Source organism: Phoxinus phoxinus (genome assembly GCF_949152265.1).
Source record: "Phoxinus phoxinus genome assembly, chromosome: 10".
Classification (NCBI taxonomy): domain Eukaryota; kingdom Metazoa; phylum Chordata; class Actinopteri; order Cypriniformes; family Leuciscidae; genus Phoxinus; species Phoxinus phoxinus.
In genome coordinates this window covers 33,737,292-33,753,046 of record NC_136885.1, presented here as the reverse complement: position 1 = coordinate 33,753,046, position 15,755 = coordinate 33,737,292, and the positions used below count along the sequence as shown (strand labels likewise).

Sequence of the window (15,755 nt, the reverse complement as noted above, 5' to 3'; positions counted from 1 at the left end):
GATAAGATAGATAGATAGACAATTTATGTATTCAGTGCAACAGCAAAAAGGAAAAACTAAATGTTACAAGTAATATATATATATGTGTGTGTGTGTAACTACAAGTCAAGCTGTAATACCAAACAGGACCTCATGGAGATGCCAACAGAACACTAAACCAGCTTAGTCTAACCTTCCAGCACAGATATACAGATCCATTCAGCATGTTAAAGAATGTTGGTAATCAAACAGTTAATGGTAGTGTAAGACTTGAAAAATTTGAAAATGTCGGGCAGTGAGAAATGACCACTCCCTGAGAAGACAAAGAACCTTTCTGGAAATTAACATTTGAACTCTTTGTTGTAAAGTTAGCATCAGTGGTTCTACATTGAATTACACCCTGGGCGAGAACCCCTTCGAGCGCTCCACCAAAAAAAAAATCACAAAATTCTGCACGAACAGTTATATTTTCTTATAACAACATAAGTGAAAGAGAAACTTATATTTCTGAATTTTACAAATTCTTCACAATCAACAGATTTCCCATCCCCCCAACACTGTCACTCACGAGTCACGACCAGAAGTCAAGACTAAACCAATTCACCTTGGTGACCACATAATCATTTTGTATTATCTATTTTTATTTATTAGCCATTTCACATAATTTCACAAAAGAAAAACAAAAATGTGCAGGAACTATAAGCCTGTATTTATAATATTATGAATGCAATGTGTGCTATTTGGAAGAAAGTAAAGGTGGTGTGACTGACTTTAGCTCACTAATTCCAGTATTACTCTCTACCAGTGGCATCACCATTTGAGACGAAAGCCTCACCTCAGAATACATCTCTTTCCCTCTTCCCTCCTGGTTTAAATGTAAATAATTATCATATAGTATTATACATGTTTGGTATCATTTGAAATGTCTCAGTGCGACTGGTACAGATATCTCATTCCCAAAGAAGTAAACTAAAAGGTAATAAAGTTCTTAAGAGTTTAGTAATATCTTGCACACAGGAGGGTGTGTCTTCCAGGCAAATGGCATTCTGCTCACAAAAGGTGCAAACTGTGAATGCAAATTCCCATTGTTAACATGTTTACATTTGAAAAGAGGTTTCTGCCTTGGTCTGAGTATTTAGGGGTTCAGGGCGTGATTCTGTATTCATTTTCAGTAAAGAGTTAAAAAGAATAGTCAAACATTCGCTCACATTTAATGATGCACATTAAAACCTTTTCATTTATGGAGTCAGATGAAATAACGAGGTAATACGAAATATTTTTTTTTTCATTTAATTAAATTACTTTGCCACGAGGAAAGACAGTAACGCGCAGAGACCTTCCCCCGCTGATCGAATGCCTCCATTGGGTCGATTGAGTCGGGCTTACAAAAATAATTGACTTCCGTAGTAGAAAAACAATACTATGGAAGTCAATGCTATCGTCAACTGTCTGGTTACCTATATTCTATAAAATATCTTCTTTTCTGTTCAACAGAAGAAAGAAACTCGTACAGGTTTGAAACAACATGACGGTGAGTAAATTATGACAGAATTTTAATTTTGGGGTGAAATTTCCCTTTAAAAACTATTTATTCTCATTAAAAACACACAATAACTGTGAACACTTGTGTCACCATAATCATAAAGACTGTTTTTAAAACACACAATTGGGCGGTTAAGGTTACAGATGCTCTTTGATGATTTGCCCTTTTTTGGGCTTGTACTAAACACTGCCGAAACCCACTTATACTACACTGATATACAAACTAGAGAATTTAAACAAAAAAAAACAAAAAAAGATAATTCCATGTTTTTGTTGTTTTTTAACTGTAGCCTACACAAAAGATATCAACCCCTATGATAATGGGTGTCTATATTATTTTGTCCAACTAATTTTTTATTTCAATGTAATAAAAATGTAACATCAGAACACCAAATCTAGTTAAGAGAAAATTTGCATTGTATAATCTGAAGAGTTGCTGGATTCAGTGCAGCAGGAAGTAGGAGAGCAGAGAACAGCAGAAGAACAGGAAGCTCAGGGTGACACTGTTAGCATCGCTATACGTGGAGTTAGTGACACTGTAATTACCATTACACAGGTTCCCCTCACAACATCTGATGACTGTAACATTACTAACCAATGCTATGGAATCACAATAAGATTTAGAGGCACAGCCTTTTACAACAACTGACCCGTTTCCAACAGTTCCTGATGAAAAGAAAGAAACAAAGGTTAGTCTTTTAGCTTTACTGGTCTTCTTTATTCTTCCAATGTTCATCCTTTTCCAGATTCTCACCTCTATCTATACAGCGATCTTCACTCCCTGTACAGTTTATTATGTTTGTGCAGTTCTGCCCATCACAAGAGAAACATTGCTTTCCATTGGTGATGTTAAAGGCATCTACAGAAAACAGGGGGTGGGGGGGGGGGGGAAGATTCTTTTATTGTATACAAAATACAACATATATCTGTAGAAACAGCACCCATTAGCTGCCTGCTCCATTCAATCAATACAAGGCAAACAAGACACGCATTTTATTCCCTGATTGAATGCCGTTTGGAAGAACTTTAGTGTTGACTTTAAAGAAGATCATTTAAACAAGTAATTTGCGTAGGAAAGCACAAACCTGGAACATCTTGGGCATTACACCGGTCTGTGTTACAGCAGTAAGTAGTCACTTTTTCGATGCCGAAGTTAATGGACAGATTCTGACAGGTAAGATCACAACCTTTCGTAATCACCGGTAAAGAAATACCTAAAAACATGAATAATACAGGAAAGACACATTATTATAATATTATAATAACTGCACATTATTTTGCTGGAAAATTTATTTATATATACACTGTAAAAAACAACAACCATTTTCTGCTGAACTAGCAAGGCCATGTTGCTACTAATATATATTTTGTACTATTGTCATAAACTCACATCTACCATAATAACTGGTGGTAAAGATGAAACAACATCATAACAACCGAACAATCGTCATCTGCCACAACAAGTTCAAATTTCATTGGACAATGTGAAGTGGAGCGGTAATTTTCTGGTCATTCATAAATCGTTTGAAAGTTACATGGACAGACAGACGAATTTATGAAGCGATCTGAATCTGCGTCGTTGAAACAAAGGATGTTAATTGAATACAAAGCACTGCACAAAACCAGTACCAAACCAAACGTAGCATTAATGGTAAGTAGGTAAATACAAGTCACTTGTATTTTGTCTATATTGATACACCATTTACTACGCAGTAAACATAATTATGCTAGCATAGATAATTATGCAGCAATAGTATAAAAGTAAATATAGAGCACTACTGGTCAAAAATTTGGACACTACTTTTTATTTTATTTTTTTAAGTCTCTTATGCGCAACAAGCCTGCATTTATTTGATCAAAAATACAGAAAACATTATTACAATTTAAAAGAATAGTTTTCTATTTAAATATACTTTTACAGGGATAATATAGGCTAAATAATATATTTGAATTCATATAAAAATATATAATTTATTTTTGTGATGCAAAGCTGGATTTTCAACAGCCATAACTCCAGTCTTTAGTGTCACATGATTCTTCAGAAATCATTCTAATATGCTAATTAATTATCAATGTTGGAAACATAAAATTTTGTAAAAAGTTAAATAGAACAACATTAAATTAAAATATAAATAATTTTAAGTCTTTATTGTAAATTGTAAAATCAATTTAACACATGAATAAAAGTATTAATTTCTTTAAAAAAAATATATATATTTGAACGGTAGTGTATATTGGTAAAAAAATATTTCTATTTTAAGATGCTGTTCTTTTTTTTAACTAAGAATCCTGAAAAAAAGTATCAAAGGTTATAAGTATATTATAATAGAAAACAATTATTTCAAATTGTAATAATATTTCACAATAAATGCAGCCTTGAAAAATAGTAGTGACCGAACCTTTGGCCGGTAGGCTACTTATTATACTTATATGCTTATACTTATAATACTCTATATAATATAATGTATATATATATGCACCTCTTTTAAATTTGAGCCCCTGCCCCTGAGGAACTCTCCGCAAATCCCTGTCTAAATGTGTAGATCTAGTGTTTAATGCTCTGTTGGGATTTAAAGGGTTTCAGTTGTCTGAGTTCTGTGGTTCACCTCTGTGCTGAAAAGTAGAGCCTGTGGTTAGGTTGGGTATGAGCCGAGAAACACTGAAGCTTTGCTGCATGTTGCTTTATTTAAAGGCAGTGACTGTGTTGATGCAGTGATCATTTATTTGCTAATGATGTTTAACACATGCATGTGTGCTGTAATTAGCTATGATGAACTGCACAAGATTACACATTACGTGTTTATTTTAATTATTATTTGTGTATATTTATAAATATATACAGCAAGACATTATTTTTTATTCAGTACTAACACCGTATACATATTAGTTTTAAAACTTAATGATTTAGAGCAATTAGTTTCCCCAAATTAAATTAGTTAACTGGGATTATTGCAGTATATTACAGTAAAGATTACAGTATGAGAGCTATAAATGAACAGTAAAGGGAACTTACTGTAAAACAAATTTTTAAAAAAATCTGTAGCATTTTACAGACTCTTACAGATAAAATTACAATATTTTTTAAAGTATTGTAAATATATTATATAAATATATTATAAATTTAGATTTTTTCTAATTTAAACATACATAAATACTGCATCTGATACCAAAGCAATTTAAAAACAGTATAGCATATTCAAATAGATGTTTTTTTTAAATTATGCCACCAGATACATGTGACAAGTTAAATTTCCACTGTTTCACCAGTGAATACCAGTAATTTATACATTTGAATCCATCAAACTGGACTTACCCTTTTTTGACACGTATGTACTCGAACACTGATAAGTTGCAATGGTGCATGTTTCTACCGTTTGATTTGCACAAGTACTGTAACAGCTGAGAGAGTGTCCTTTAGTAATAAAACAGAGAGAAAGTGAAAGACACAAATGATCTGCATTTGCACTTAAAAACATTACAAACACGATTTCTCTTTGTACCTGCAGTGAAAATAATGAACAGCAGAAAAACGGAGATTTGCAGATCCATCTTTGCTCAGGAGATGAATGAAATAACGTTTCTGTTTCAGTGCTCCTTTTATAGCTTATCAGAAGGGGAGGGTCTTAATGAGAAAATGAAAGTCAGACATTTCTTGAAACAGAAATATCAGCTTACATTATTGACTTGCCAGTTAATGATAAATGAAGGTTGAATAAGAAAATTATACATTTCCAACCTTCTTAAAGTGACAGTTTACCCAAAAATTAATCTTTTATTCACCCTCATGTTATACAAAATCTGCATAGCCTAACTTTCTTTCTTCTGTAGAACAAAAAAGTAGATAGCGTGTGAAAAGTGTGCTTCACGGTGAATGCGTGAGAGTTGGCAGCTCTGAATAAATATCCGGATAAGTTACGGCTGGCAATCTTTACTTAAGGCTATTGGGTCTATTTGATATGGGTCCACGCCAATCAAGCTCATCTTCTCTTGATACCGACGAGATGAAGCCATTAGGCTACGGCTCCCCTCAACTAAAATCTGCGTGCGGCTACGGGCAGGACAGATGTCATGTCAACAATATGGCCGCGGTTAGCTACTTCCGGTGTTTGCGAATAAGGCCTATTGTTGCAACTACCTAAAATATTTAGGTATGACCTACACCTAAACACATTAAACATCCTGTTTAAACAACCCAGATCCGGCCCACACTTGACTCTTCAGATCGTTTCCGTGTAAACATAGCCTTAATACATCCATATCTTGAGCAAAATAAGCAAGCTGACATTCAGGACAACTCATGTCTTTTATTTAGAATACATACAAATGTAATTTACGTCTTTTAGTTTGTCAAGAGATTTAAAGCACCGTTTTTGAAGAGTGCGCATGTGCGAACGTGGGCATGTGGGTTTTGGTGGTGGTACTGGTTTGATGCTGGTCTAGCTGGTGGATCAGTAAAGCCATGCTATTCACCAGTTTAAAGCTAATGTGTTCAAGTAATGATCTTAATCTAAAACATAAACTAATAAACTGTTTGTTTGTTTGTTTTTAAAAGGGTAATTGATCCAAAAATCTCTCTCTATTTCATCTTGGAAGTTGCACTATCACACTATAAAATGAGCACTGAAACAGGCACGTCATTTCATTCACCTCTTGATTAAAGATGGATCTGCAAATCTTAGTTTAGTTCCCGTATAAAAGTTTCTGTAACACGCAGAAGCAAGAAAGGCAGGCAGGCAGGGACAAGAAACTAAGTGAAGGATATTTAAGACAAACAGAAACCAAGCGACAAGAACATGAACAAACTAACACAGCAAACAGTGTGGCTTATATACACATAGAAAACCAGATGAACAAGACACAGGTGCAAACAATCAGGGAATAATGATAGGGAAACCAAAAGAACTACAAAAGCTCTGTCCGAAAACTTAGGCAGCCGACTGCTTGCCTTCGCTGCTTAATAGGAAATGACTTTGCAGGCAGCTTTTGAGCACAGAGGTTCGTCACTAAACTAATTTTGGACAGACTTCTGAGGCAGGGTAATGGTTTAATTATCTACAGCAAAATAGAGTGAGCTTTGGTGATAACTAAGCAAATGTTTAATTACTGCAATAGTAATTTCTTGTTAGAAATGACATCCGTGACGGTACACTGAAGGTTAATGTATAGAAGTGCCTGTAATGCAGCCCACTTCAAGCACTGAATGCTCTCTCAGTATCTCTCAAAGCCATTAGAGATGTCAAGTGCATGAGTTCAACAGTGGTAACACAAACTGGTTAGTCCAGTATTGAAATCGATTTCATTTTATGTTGATAGTCCCTTTATCACATTCTGTTGACTAACGTTGTGTACATGTCTACTAACTCTCATTGTAGAGTATTGGTGGACTGGTAGGGTTAGGATTAGAATAAGTTGACATGTAGTTACAAAGTGACTTATAGTCAGTAGAATGTGTGTTGGAGGATTTTCACAATAAACTGTTAGCAGATATTAAACAGACAGTCTACTAATACTCTAATGAGAGTTAGTTGACGTAGTTGCAAAGTTACTTATAGTCAACAGAATGTTCAAATGGGACCATCAAAATAAAGTGTTACCTTGAAATTTAGTGTTATAATAAATTGATGGTGATGCCATTGTCATGGGTCAGGGTGTCACCGGTTCTTCTCTTTTGTTTTTGATAGTCCTGTCATTTTCTGCAGCCCGTGATTTGAGCAATGTGCGCACAATCACAAGCAGATCTCCCACACCTGTCGCTCGTTCCCTTTATCCTATATATTCCCAGCTGTGTCTACCCTTTGTTGTCAGTTTATCACAGTCTGTGTCGCGTGGATGTTTCATGTCTGTGCTCTCATTTATGTGTCTTATCTGCTTGTTACAATTGTGCTCAGGACCTAAAGAAGAGGAGTTTGTAGCAAGGCGATATCACTTGCTGGACTCAGGCTCGTCATCAGTTGGTTGTCTTGCTTTGGTTTCCTCTCGTGGTCTCCTCAATCTGTGTCCACTGATGTGTGTGCGGAGAACACGGGAGTTACCATACTCTACATACTCTTAAGAAACTCGTTTGTTTCTTAAGTTTTGTAATAAACTTTATCACGTTTGCTCACTGCAATTGAGTCCTCCATTTATATAAGGCCTGGCAGAATCAACTGACCAAGATGGACTCAGCGGATGAACTCAAATTGCATCGAGCCATTGCTCAACTGGGCATTCTTTTAGGACAGCAGCAGGAAGAACTTACGGCTTCTCATCAGGCCGACTCGGAGATGTCACGTCAGCTAGCCGGGATTACTTAGCAGCTCGAACAGCTTCAGAACAACCCTCCCGTGGCCCCCAATGCATCACTTCTACTTGACACAGAGGCGGCCATTCCCTGCCGTTCCAGACCTTGCCTTAATTCACCTGCTCTTTACTCCGGTGAGCCAAATTCATGTCACTTATTTCTGTCGCTGTGCTCATTGACTTTATCACTACAACCTTCCTGCTTTTTCACGGAGAAGTCCAGGGTGGCTTTCGTCATCATCCACCTTGAGAGAGTGGGGAACGGCCATGTGGGACAATGAGCATGATTGCTGCAGATCTCTCACAGAAGAAGGAGGCAGGACACATGTCTGCTGCTTGTCCCTTTAAATGGTAAATGGTAAATGGACTGCATTTATATAGCGCTTTCACAGACCCAATGGCCACCAAAGCGCTTTACATTTTGCCTCACATTCACCCATTCATACACCGACGGCGGTGTCAGCCATGCAAGGCGCCATCCAGCTCGTCGGGAGCAGCTGGGGTTAGGTGTCTTGCTCATGGACACCTCGACACCTGGTCAAGTGGAACCGGGGATTTACCAAGTGGAACTTTAAGAAGTGGTCAGCGCTCACCTTTCAAACTGGTTTAACTGGTGAACTTGGCGGATGTACCGGAGGCTTGCCATGACTTGAGAACGATTTTCATTAAGTCCCGAGCTTCATCTTTCCCTCCACACCGCCTGTATACGATTGTGCGATAGATTTATTGCTTCTCCACCTAAAGGGTGTCTTGAATCACTCTCCGGTCCTGAGAGGGAGGCCATGGAGAGATACCTCAGTGATTCTCTGTTGCTGGCATAATATGTCCTTCTTCCTCTCCGGCTGGGGCGCTGTTCTTCTTTGTGGGGAAGAAAGATGGGTCCCTATATAGATTATCGGGGGCTGAATGATATCACGGTAAAGAATATCCACCCTTTGCCGTGGATGTCTTCAGCTTTTGAACTCTAGCAGGGAGTGATGCTCTTTACGAAGTTGCAAATATTATTTTACATATACATATTATTTACGAATATTATACAATGCTTATCACCTGGTTCGGATTAGGGAGGGGGATGAATGGAAGACCACCTTTAATGCCCCATAGGTCACTTCGAATATTTGGTTATGCCCTTCAGACTCTCAAACTCCCCGGCGGTCTTCCAGGCACTTGTCAACGACGTGCTCGGAGACATGGTTGACCAGTTTGTATTTGTTTTAGGGATGCACTGATCCGCATTTTTTCACTTCCGATCCCGATACCTGAATTTGGATATTGGCCGATACGGATACTATTCCGATACCAGAGCTGTGTTTGCTTTAATATTATTATTATCATTATCATTATTTTATATGATGCTGAAATAAACTCCTCTCAACAGGCAAGCATGATATGTACGTACGTACGTATGTATGCATGCATGTCCCAAAAGGCAACTTAAGGTAAGTATAAGGTCAGGAAAAGGGAGTCAGAAAAACAGGAAATCCTGCTAACAGGGAAAATCCCATTCTGAAAACAAATATACACCTGTAAGGGTTTCAAGTTGATTGTCATGTCAATATTTATTATTATATTCCCAAAATGTCAAATACTTGAGTCTTGAAATATAAGAAAAGTGCAAGTGTAAACATCTTACACACACACACACAAAATCCGATACGTGAATTACGCTGGTATCGGTCCCATCCCTAATTTGTTTACTTCAAGGGGCGTCGCACCCGTGGGGGTTGTGGGTGTTTTAACACCGCGCACGACCATGTCCAGCAAGTCAGGTGAGAGAATTGTCTGTTTGCTGAGGTGGAAAAGTCAGAGTTTCACCCACGGTCGGTTCCTTTCTTGGGTTTCGTTCCTATCGCCCAAAGGCATCTGAATGGCTCCTGCCAAGGTAAACGCAGTTTGATTGGCCCACCCCAGATAGTCGTAAGGCAGTCCAGAAATGTCTGGTGTTCGTCAATTTTTACAGGCGATTCATTCAGAGTTTTGGTCAGGTCGCCCTGCCGCTGACGAATCTCACCTCCACACATAGGCGTATGTTTGATTTTCAGATTGGTGGGGACATCCCCGGAAGCTGAGGAGTCAGGAAATGATTTTGTGTAAAATTGTACTACTCCTTAACATATTGTTATAACTCTCTTTATTTGATTATTACTTTTTTAAGTTACAAATATTGTATATGCAGTTGCAGGGGCGTTTCTAGGTTTCTGTTGGCCGACGCAGAATCAGGAGGCTTATTTTGTATTTGTACAGAAAATAAAATAAAATAATGAAAACTTGCTTCACTGCTGTAGATCCGTCTATCGACACCAATGGAAAGACATGTTTCTCTTGTAATGGGCAGAACTGCACAAACAAGCTATTCAGGGAGTGAAGACCACTGCATCATAACAGGAGAGAAGCTGGTAAAGGAAGAAGAAGGTTTAAGTAAAGCCACTGGAAGGCAAGCCTGAAACCTTTAGCCATAAAAGCGTAACTGATAAAGCTAACGCTCCGGCTTTGTTGGTACGCAGAGAAGGAAACAAGAAGCCATATTTTTAATGGATATCAATGGAGGAGAGGCTACACTACGCTGAATAAACAGTTTTTGTGAGGAAATACCTTATCATTTAATGAATCAACAGCCTATTCACTAATCTTCAACATGTTTTACACTAAACAATACTTTCGTTGGGATATGTAGGTTTTACCTCGATAAAAAGTTGGGAATGTCGCGACAGGTAGGGCTCATTTACGGCATTACCACCACCAGCAACTGTGTACTATTTAATAATAGGAATTGAGTAATATTGAGTGATATTGTGTATATTGTCAAATTTTTTTCTTTGGATATCAGGTTTGACCAATTATAATAAGACTTGAATGACTATGACTGCCATGCACTATGATGCTGATATAATGCATATAATGAATAAAGAGAAAGTTAATCATTTAATTATAAATATTGTATTATATTGTTGTTTAATGAAAAAATAATTAAAATAATGATGTGTTATCTCTATGGCTTACAGGTTTCAACAAATTAATTAGAGTTGAATTGTTATGATTTATGACTGCTGTGTATGCCTAATAATGATCCAAACACTGCAGACCTACTGTACGTTTACTAGTGATATAAAACCCAATATAGAACATTTATTCACAAGACCAATGTGCTAATCTACAATACACTTTGTGTAACGTAAACTATAACTGACTATCATAAAACTGACGTCAATGCCATTATATGATAGGCTGAGGCCTTTTTCCAATGGTAAGAGACACACAAAAAAAGAGAATCTCTGGTTTAAGTGGTTATTTTTGTATTTCATTCACCAGTGGGTCTTATTTTTGATACAGTTCACTTATGCAGTGCCTTGCAAAAGTATTCATACCCCCTTTTTTTTTTTACATCAATCGACACCCCAGAATGACTAAGCAATTTGCTAATTTATTAAAAAGCAAAAAGCTAAATAATTAAATTGCATAAGTATATGGAGTATGGAGTGTACATTGGTGTGAAGAAATTAAGTTAAAAAAAATTAAAATATATTTTAGCATAAGGCTGCAACAAGACAAAAATGTTTCTGTTTAATGTGTAGGACCTATTTATGTTTGGGTTTGAACTCCCTCTACAGGTAAAGAAAGCAAATATGACTTATTTGTTAGCGCCACAAGAGGGCGCTGTAGGTGCACACAGTCTTTTCCATGCAACATAGACTTTTTCTCATTGTGTTCCACATTTATGTTTGTTAGAATGTGTCAGACAGCTAGCATCAGTAACTTCCACAATACTTTTGCCACTATAAAAAGTATTTGCATACATTGACAAATTTGATATCACTATTGATATATTATATAAATGGAGGGTAAAGGAAGGCTTTAGCTGCTTTGAATTTTTTTTTTTCAAAATAAACTTTTATCACTTCCTTCCATATAATTATTGTTGCTATATCAATATTGAATGATATACTTTCTTATTAAATATAATTGTGAGCATGCACGTGACATTTAACACTATATGCAACGAAGTCTATACAATTATTGAAGTCTATGTGTCAATAACTTCCATTTTTAAAATGGCAAGTAAATAAGTAAATGTGTAAACACTTAGCTTACATGATTATATATATATATATAGTAAATGCATATAGACAATTTCACTCAATTATTTTCTATTGACTTTATTTATAATAGGAAAACAGTCATCTACAATTATCATGTAATCATCACTATCTTCAAGGAGAACAGAAGCGTCCATAGAACAGAACGGCATTGGAGGGATTGTGCCGGATGAAGAAAAGGAACGGGTGGTCTGCGTTAAACATCTGTGGAAAGGAACGTATTCCGATGACGACACCGGTGGCTGCAGCCGCTTCGGTTCCTTCCTCGTTGACTTCAACAAAGGCTTTATGGATCACCTTCGTCACCACCAGGTCCTTGTTGGAGGACATGCCGGAAAGATTCACCTTACTCCCGTCAAAAACATCCTGCATGCCCATGCTGATCAGAAGACTCTTCATGTCGTAGGTTTCCTCCATCTTGAATCTGGGCAGAGATACATCAACCTCTTGTTGACGCATGTTGCTGGGTTTGGTCCACTGCATGAACTTCTCGTTGGTCAGTGCCTTTTCAATCTGGATAAGACAGTCATGTTAATGTATGTTTTACATAAAAAAATTATAAATGTTTCTTAAAACCATATGAACCTAACATGAAAACAAAGTACTTATGTATTTGCCATTAACCAGTAATGAAACAACACTCCATAAACATGCTTAAAAATAAATGTTCTTTATTGGCAGCAATGGTTCCTTTAACATCCACCTTTTCATTCAACATGAAAGGTTCTTTATTGTGGAAAAAATGTCCTTTAGATTTTTAACTTCACACTAAGAAGAAACATGTTATTTTAAGAACTGATCACAGAAAGGTTATTTGGGGAACCAAAATGTTTTCTCTACATTCTTAAAAATATAAGTTAATTATTTGCACTGATGGTACCATGAAGAACCTTAAGCATTCATGGAACCTTTCCATTGCACAAAAGGTTATTTATAGTGGAAACGGTTAATATTCACAGAATATTATTCACACTGAGAAAAAAAAAATAGTTCTTGAAAGAACCCAAAATGGCTGTTCCATTGCATCGCTGCAAAATCATCCCTCTAGGAGCCCATTTTTAAGAGTGTTTACAAGCAGAATCTGTGCTGTCTCACCTTCTGAAGGCCAGTGGTGTCGTCTTCCATCTCGTTAGGAAGGATGATCAACATACTGAGATTCTTCCCGACATACGGCAGCTCCAGAACCTGACTGTTGATCTCTGGGATGATGGCCAGAGGAAACTGCGCCTTTTGATGCATCATCTTCACTGGCTTTGTTCGATTCTGCCAATTATCAATGGAAACACATTATATCCTCTCATATTTCCTGACTGTTGTGCACAAACAATTTAAAATACGGCAGAGAAAACAAGAGCAAAAAATCCCACCTTGTTCAGTTTAAACTGCCCATCTCTGGTGGCTTCCTTTGGGAATTTCTTCTCCCAGTTTCCCTTGAAGTAGATGGCGTTCACCAAAACCAGTTTTGTCATCCCATCGATGGCTCCCTGTGGCATCAAGTCCTTGATCTTCTCTAAAATACAAATGGAAATTGTTCACTTTGAGCAGTGATTTCAACTGGTTGGTTTGATAGTTTAACTATATAGCTCAACTCAAGAACCCATGAAGCCAAACATGGCCCTTGAAAAGACATTTTGGCTGAACCTTAAGTGCTGTAAAAAACATGAAATAACTTTTATTTGTAAGAGTGTAGAGTAAGTTTAAAATTGAGAATAAGTTTATGCATGATTTCACCTTGTGTTTTTGTCTCCACCCATTTGTTGATGTTGACACGAGCCGCCTCTGATTTGTTTATGAAGTCCACCTTCTCCAGTCCGGCTTCATAGTAGCTTTTTGCGTCATTGAGGAATTTCTGTTACATAACACACCGATTGAGGTTTAAAAGATATTAGAACTGAGAACATTTCCAGAACATTGTCCTTAAATAACATGAGCAAACCTAGGATTATTTGATCCGAGTCTTACCTCAACAAACTGGTAGGATTGCTCTCCGTAGAGGCGGTTGGCAAGACTCAACGCATACGGGACTCCTGGTTTGTTCAGCTCTTTCATAAACTTGTTGAAGCTGGAATGAATTTGGTCCTCAGTTTTTTGTCCAGGTCCCGGCGGAGTTGGACATTTCTGTTTGCATCAACAATATCAATCAGCTGCATTAAAAATAGCAAGATCAGACGAAAAACCACTACAGCAAATACAGCTGTTATTACAAACATAAAGTCATGAGATTAGTGTTTCATGTAAATACTCATTCTGAACCTTGAGTTCGGCAGGTATCTCAAACTTCTGGGTTTGTTGCGTCATTGGGGGTTCATGTTGACCCTTGGTGCCACATCTTATCTGGGGCTTTTGGGTTGGTTGATGAGGTGCTGGAGTCGCGCCGTCGGGTTTGGGAGGATTGTTATAGCCCAAGACCTGCACAGCATTATTGTGGGTAGAATTAACAAAGATAACCTCACTATTCTGATAACTTCAACATCTATTGTGAATGCTCTGCTCAGATAGTTTAAAACACTGAACATGATGCATCAAACACATCCAAGCCTCGATTTACTCCATACACGGTGGTATCTTTATTCAATTCAAATGACACAGACATTATTTGTTAATTACTTCGTTGTTAATTCACATCTGAAACTGTAACAACCCTAACAGCCCAACCCATAATGACATTATTTTTCAGTGTTCTGGCCTTTAAGTGAAACTGCCACATTAGATTATGTTAGTCTTGTCTCTACATGCACAAGTCTCATCATCACAGGAAAAGTCACACATCAGTTCAGGATTGTGGCAACATTCTAAATGGAATCGAGAATCCTGGCTTGAATTCCATTCGAATGAATGCAGAATTTCAGCACAACAAATATTAATAATCAGTGTTTGATACATTCCATGTATAAAAATCTGTCCTTTTGTTTAAAGGTAAAACAACTGACCAGAAAACATACAACATGAGTGTGAGATCACCTTAATCATCTGAGCCGCTGTGTTTCCTCTTGCACCGAGCGACACCATGGCCAGAGCCGAGGAGATGCTGACAGGAGAGTAGAACACATTTCCGGATGCGTTTCCTCCGCTGATCTTCTTGAACAGGTTGAGGGAGAACTGTGTGTTTGCAGCAGACAAATGCTCCATTTTCACAAGCTGAGCAAGAAATATTAGTTTGAATAACAGCAGATGTAAAGATGGACATGTCTTCTTCATCATGGCACACAAACGACTTCTATTAGATCTGTTTTAACCAATGAAATGTTTAGAATTACTATGCGGGTAAATTGCACACATAAAAGCACCACTGAAAGCATTACCTAGAGTAGTCAGCAGAAATGAAGTTTCCCAGCGTGTCTGAGGAGAATGAATCTGTGGTTATGGGTGTCGTTATAATAAATGATGCCTCACCCTAAAACGCCCAGGCTTTAATCCAAATCCAACCCTTCTGTACGACTGAAACAGTTTCTGTCATTTATATAGCCTACACTGACAAATTGAGTGACATGCTATCATTTCAGTACAATACAGTCTGTAAAATATTGCCTATAGCACATCCTCACCGGTACAGCCAATGCTGTAACATTAGTACTGTTCATAAAACATAAAGTAGTAAGTATAGATTGGTTGTGTTCATTTTATCTGACCGCTCAATTGTCATTGCATATACAGTCTAAAAAATGCTGGGTTGTTTCAACCCAATTTTGGGTCAAATATGGACAAACCCAAACGTTGGGTTTAAAATGTAATGTAAAAATTGAACCCAATGGCTGGGTTTGTCCATATTTGACCCAAAATTGGGTTGAAACAACCCAGCATTTTTAGAGTGTAGTTATCATAAAAAAGTAATCATTTCACACTTTTTGTATCTGAGTTGAT

At 37.3% G+C, this 15,755-nt stretch overlaps 2 protein-coding genes across 3 annotated transcripts in view; both read right to left on the bottom strand.

Annotated features, from left to right (window-relative positions):
* LOC307005314 (leukocyte elastase inhibitor-like) overlaps positions 1–15,314 on the bottom strand; it is a 31,098-nt gene extending 15,784 nt beyond the window's left edge. The window contains exons 1-8 of one of the 2 annotated variants that reach the window (XM_079625353.1): positions 15,197–15,314; positions 14,856–15,032; positions 14,148–14,303; positions 13,857–14,012; positions 13,626–13,743; positions 13,262–13,404; positions 12,990–13,157; positions 11,934–12,407 (exon numbers count right to left, since the gene is read on the bottom strand). In XM_079625353.1, the coding sequence (XP_079481479.1) occupies positions 12,009–12,407; positions 12,990–13,157; positions 13,262–13,404; positions 13,626–13,743; positions 13,857–14,012; positions 14,148–14,303; positions 14,856–15,023 (1,308 nt within the window). In that variant the 5' untranslated portion in view covers positions 15,024–15,032; positions 15,197–15,314 and the 3' untranslated portion in view covers positions 11,934–12,008. Of the gene's footprint in view, positions 1–11,933; positions 12,408–12,989; positions 13,158–13,261; positions 13,405–13,625; positions 13,744–13,856; positions 14,013–14,147; positions 14,304–14,855; positions 15,033–15,196 lie in introns of those variants that run through there. The other variant, XM_079625356.1, reaches the window with a different exon arrangement.
* On the bottom strand, positions 430–5,094 carry LOC307005783 (uncharacterized protein). Its single transcript, XM_079626237.1, has 5 exons — positions 5,022–5,094; positions 4,835–4,933; positions 2,607–2,735; positions 2,276–2,380; positions 430–2,187 (listed from the first exon to the last, which is right to left on the bottom strand). Exons 1-5 carry the CDS (start codon positions 5,068–5,070, stop codon positions 1,964–1,966), a joined length of 606 nt encoding a protein of 201 aa, XP_079482363.1. The 5' UTR covers positions 5,071–5,094; the 3' UTR covers positions 430–1,963.
* Positions 15,315–15,755: the final 441 nt, after the last annotated feature.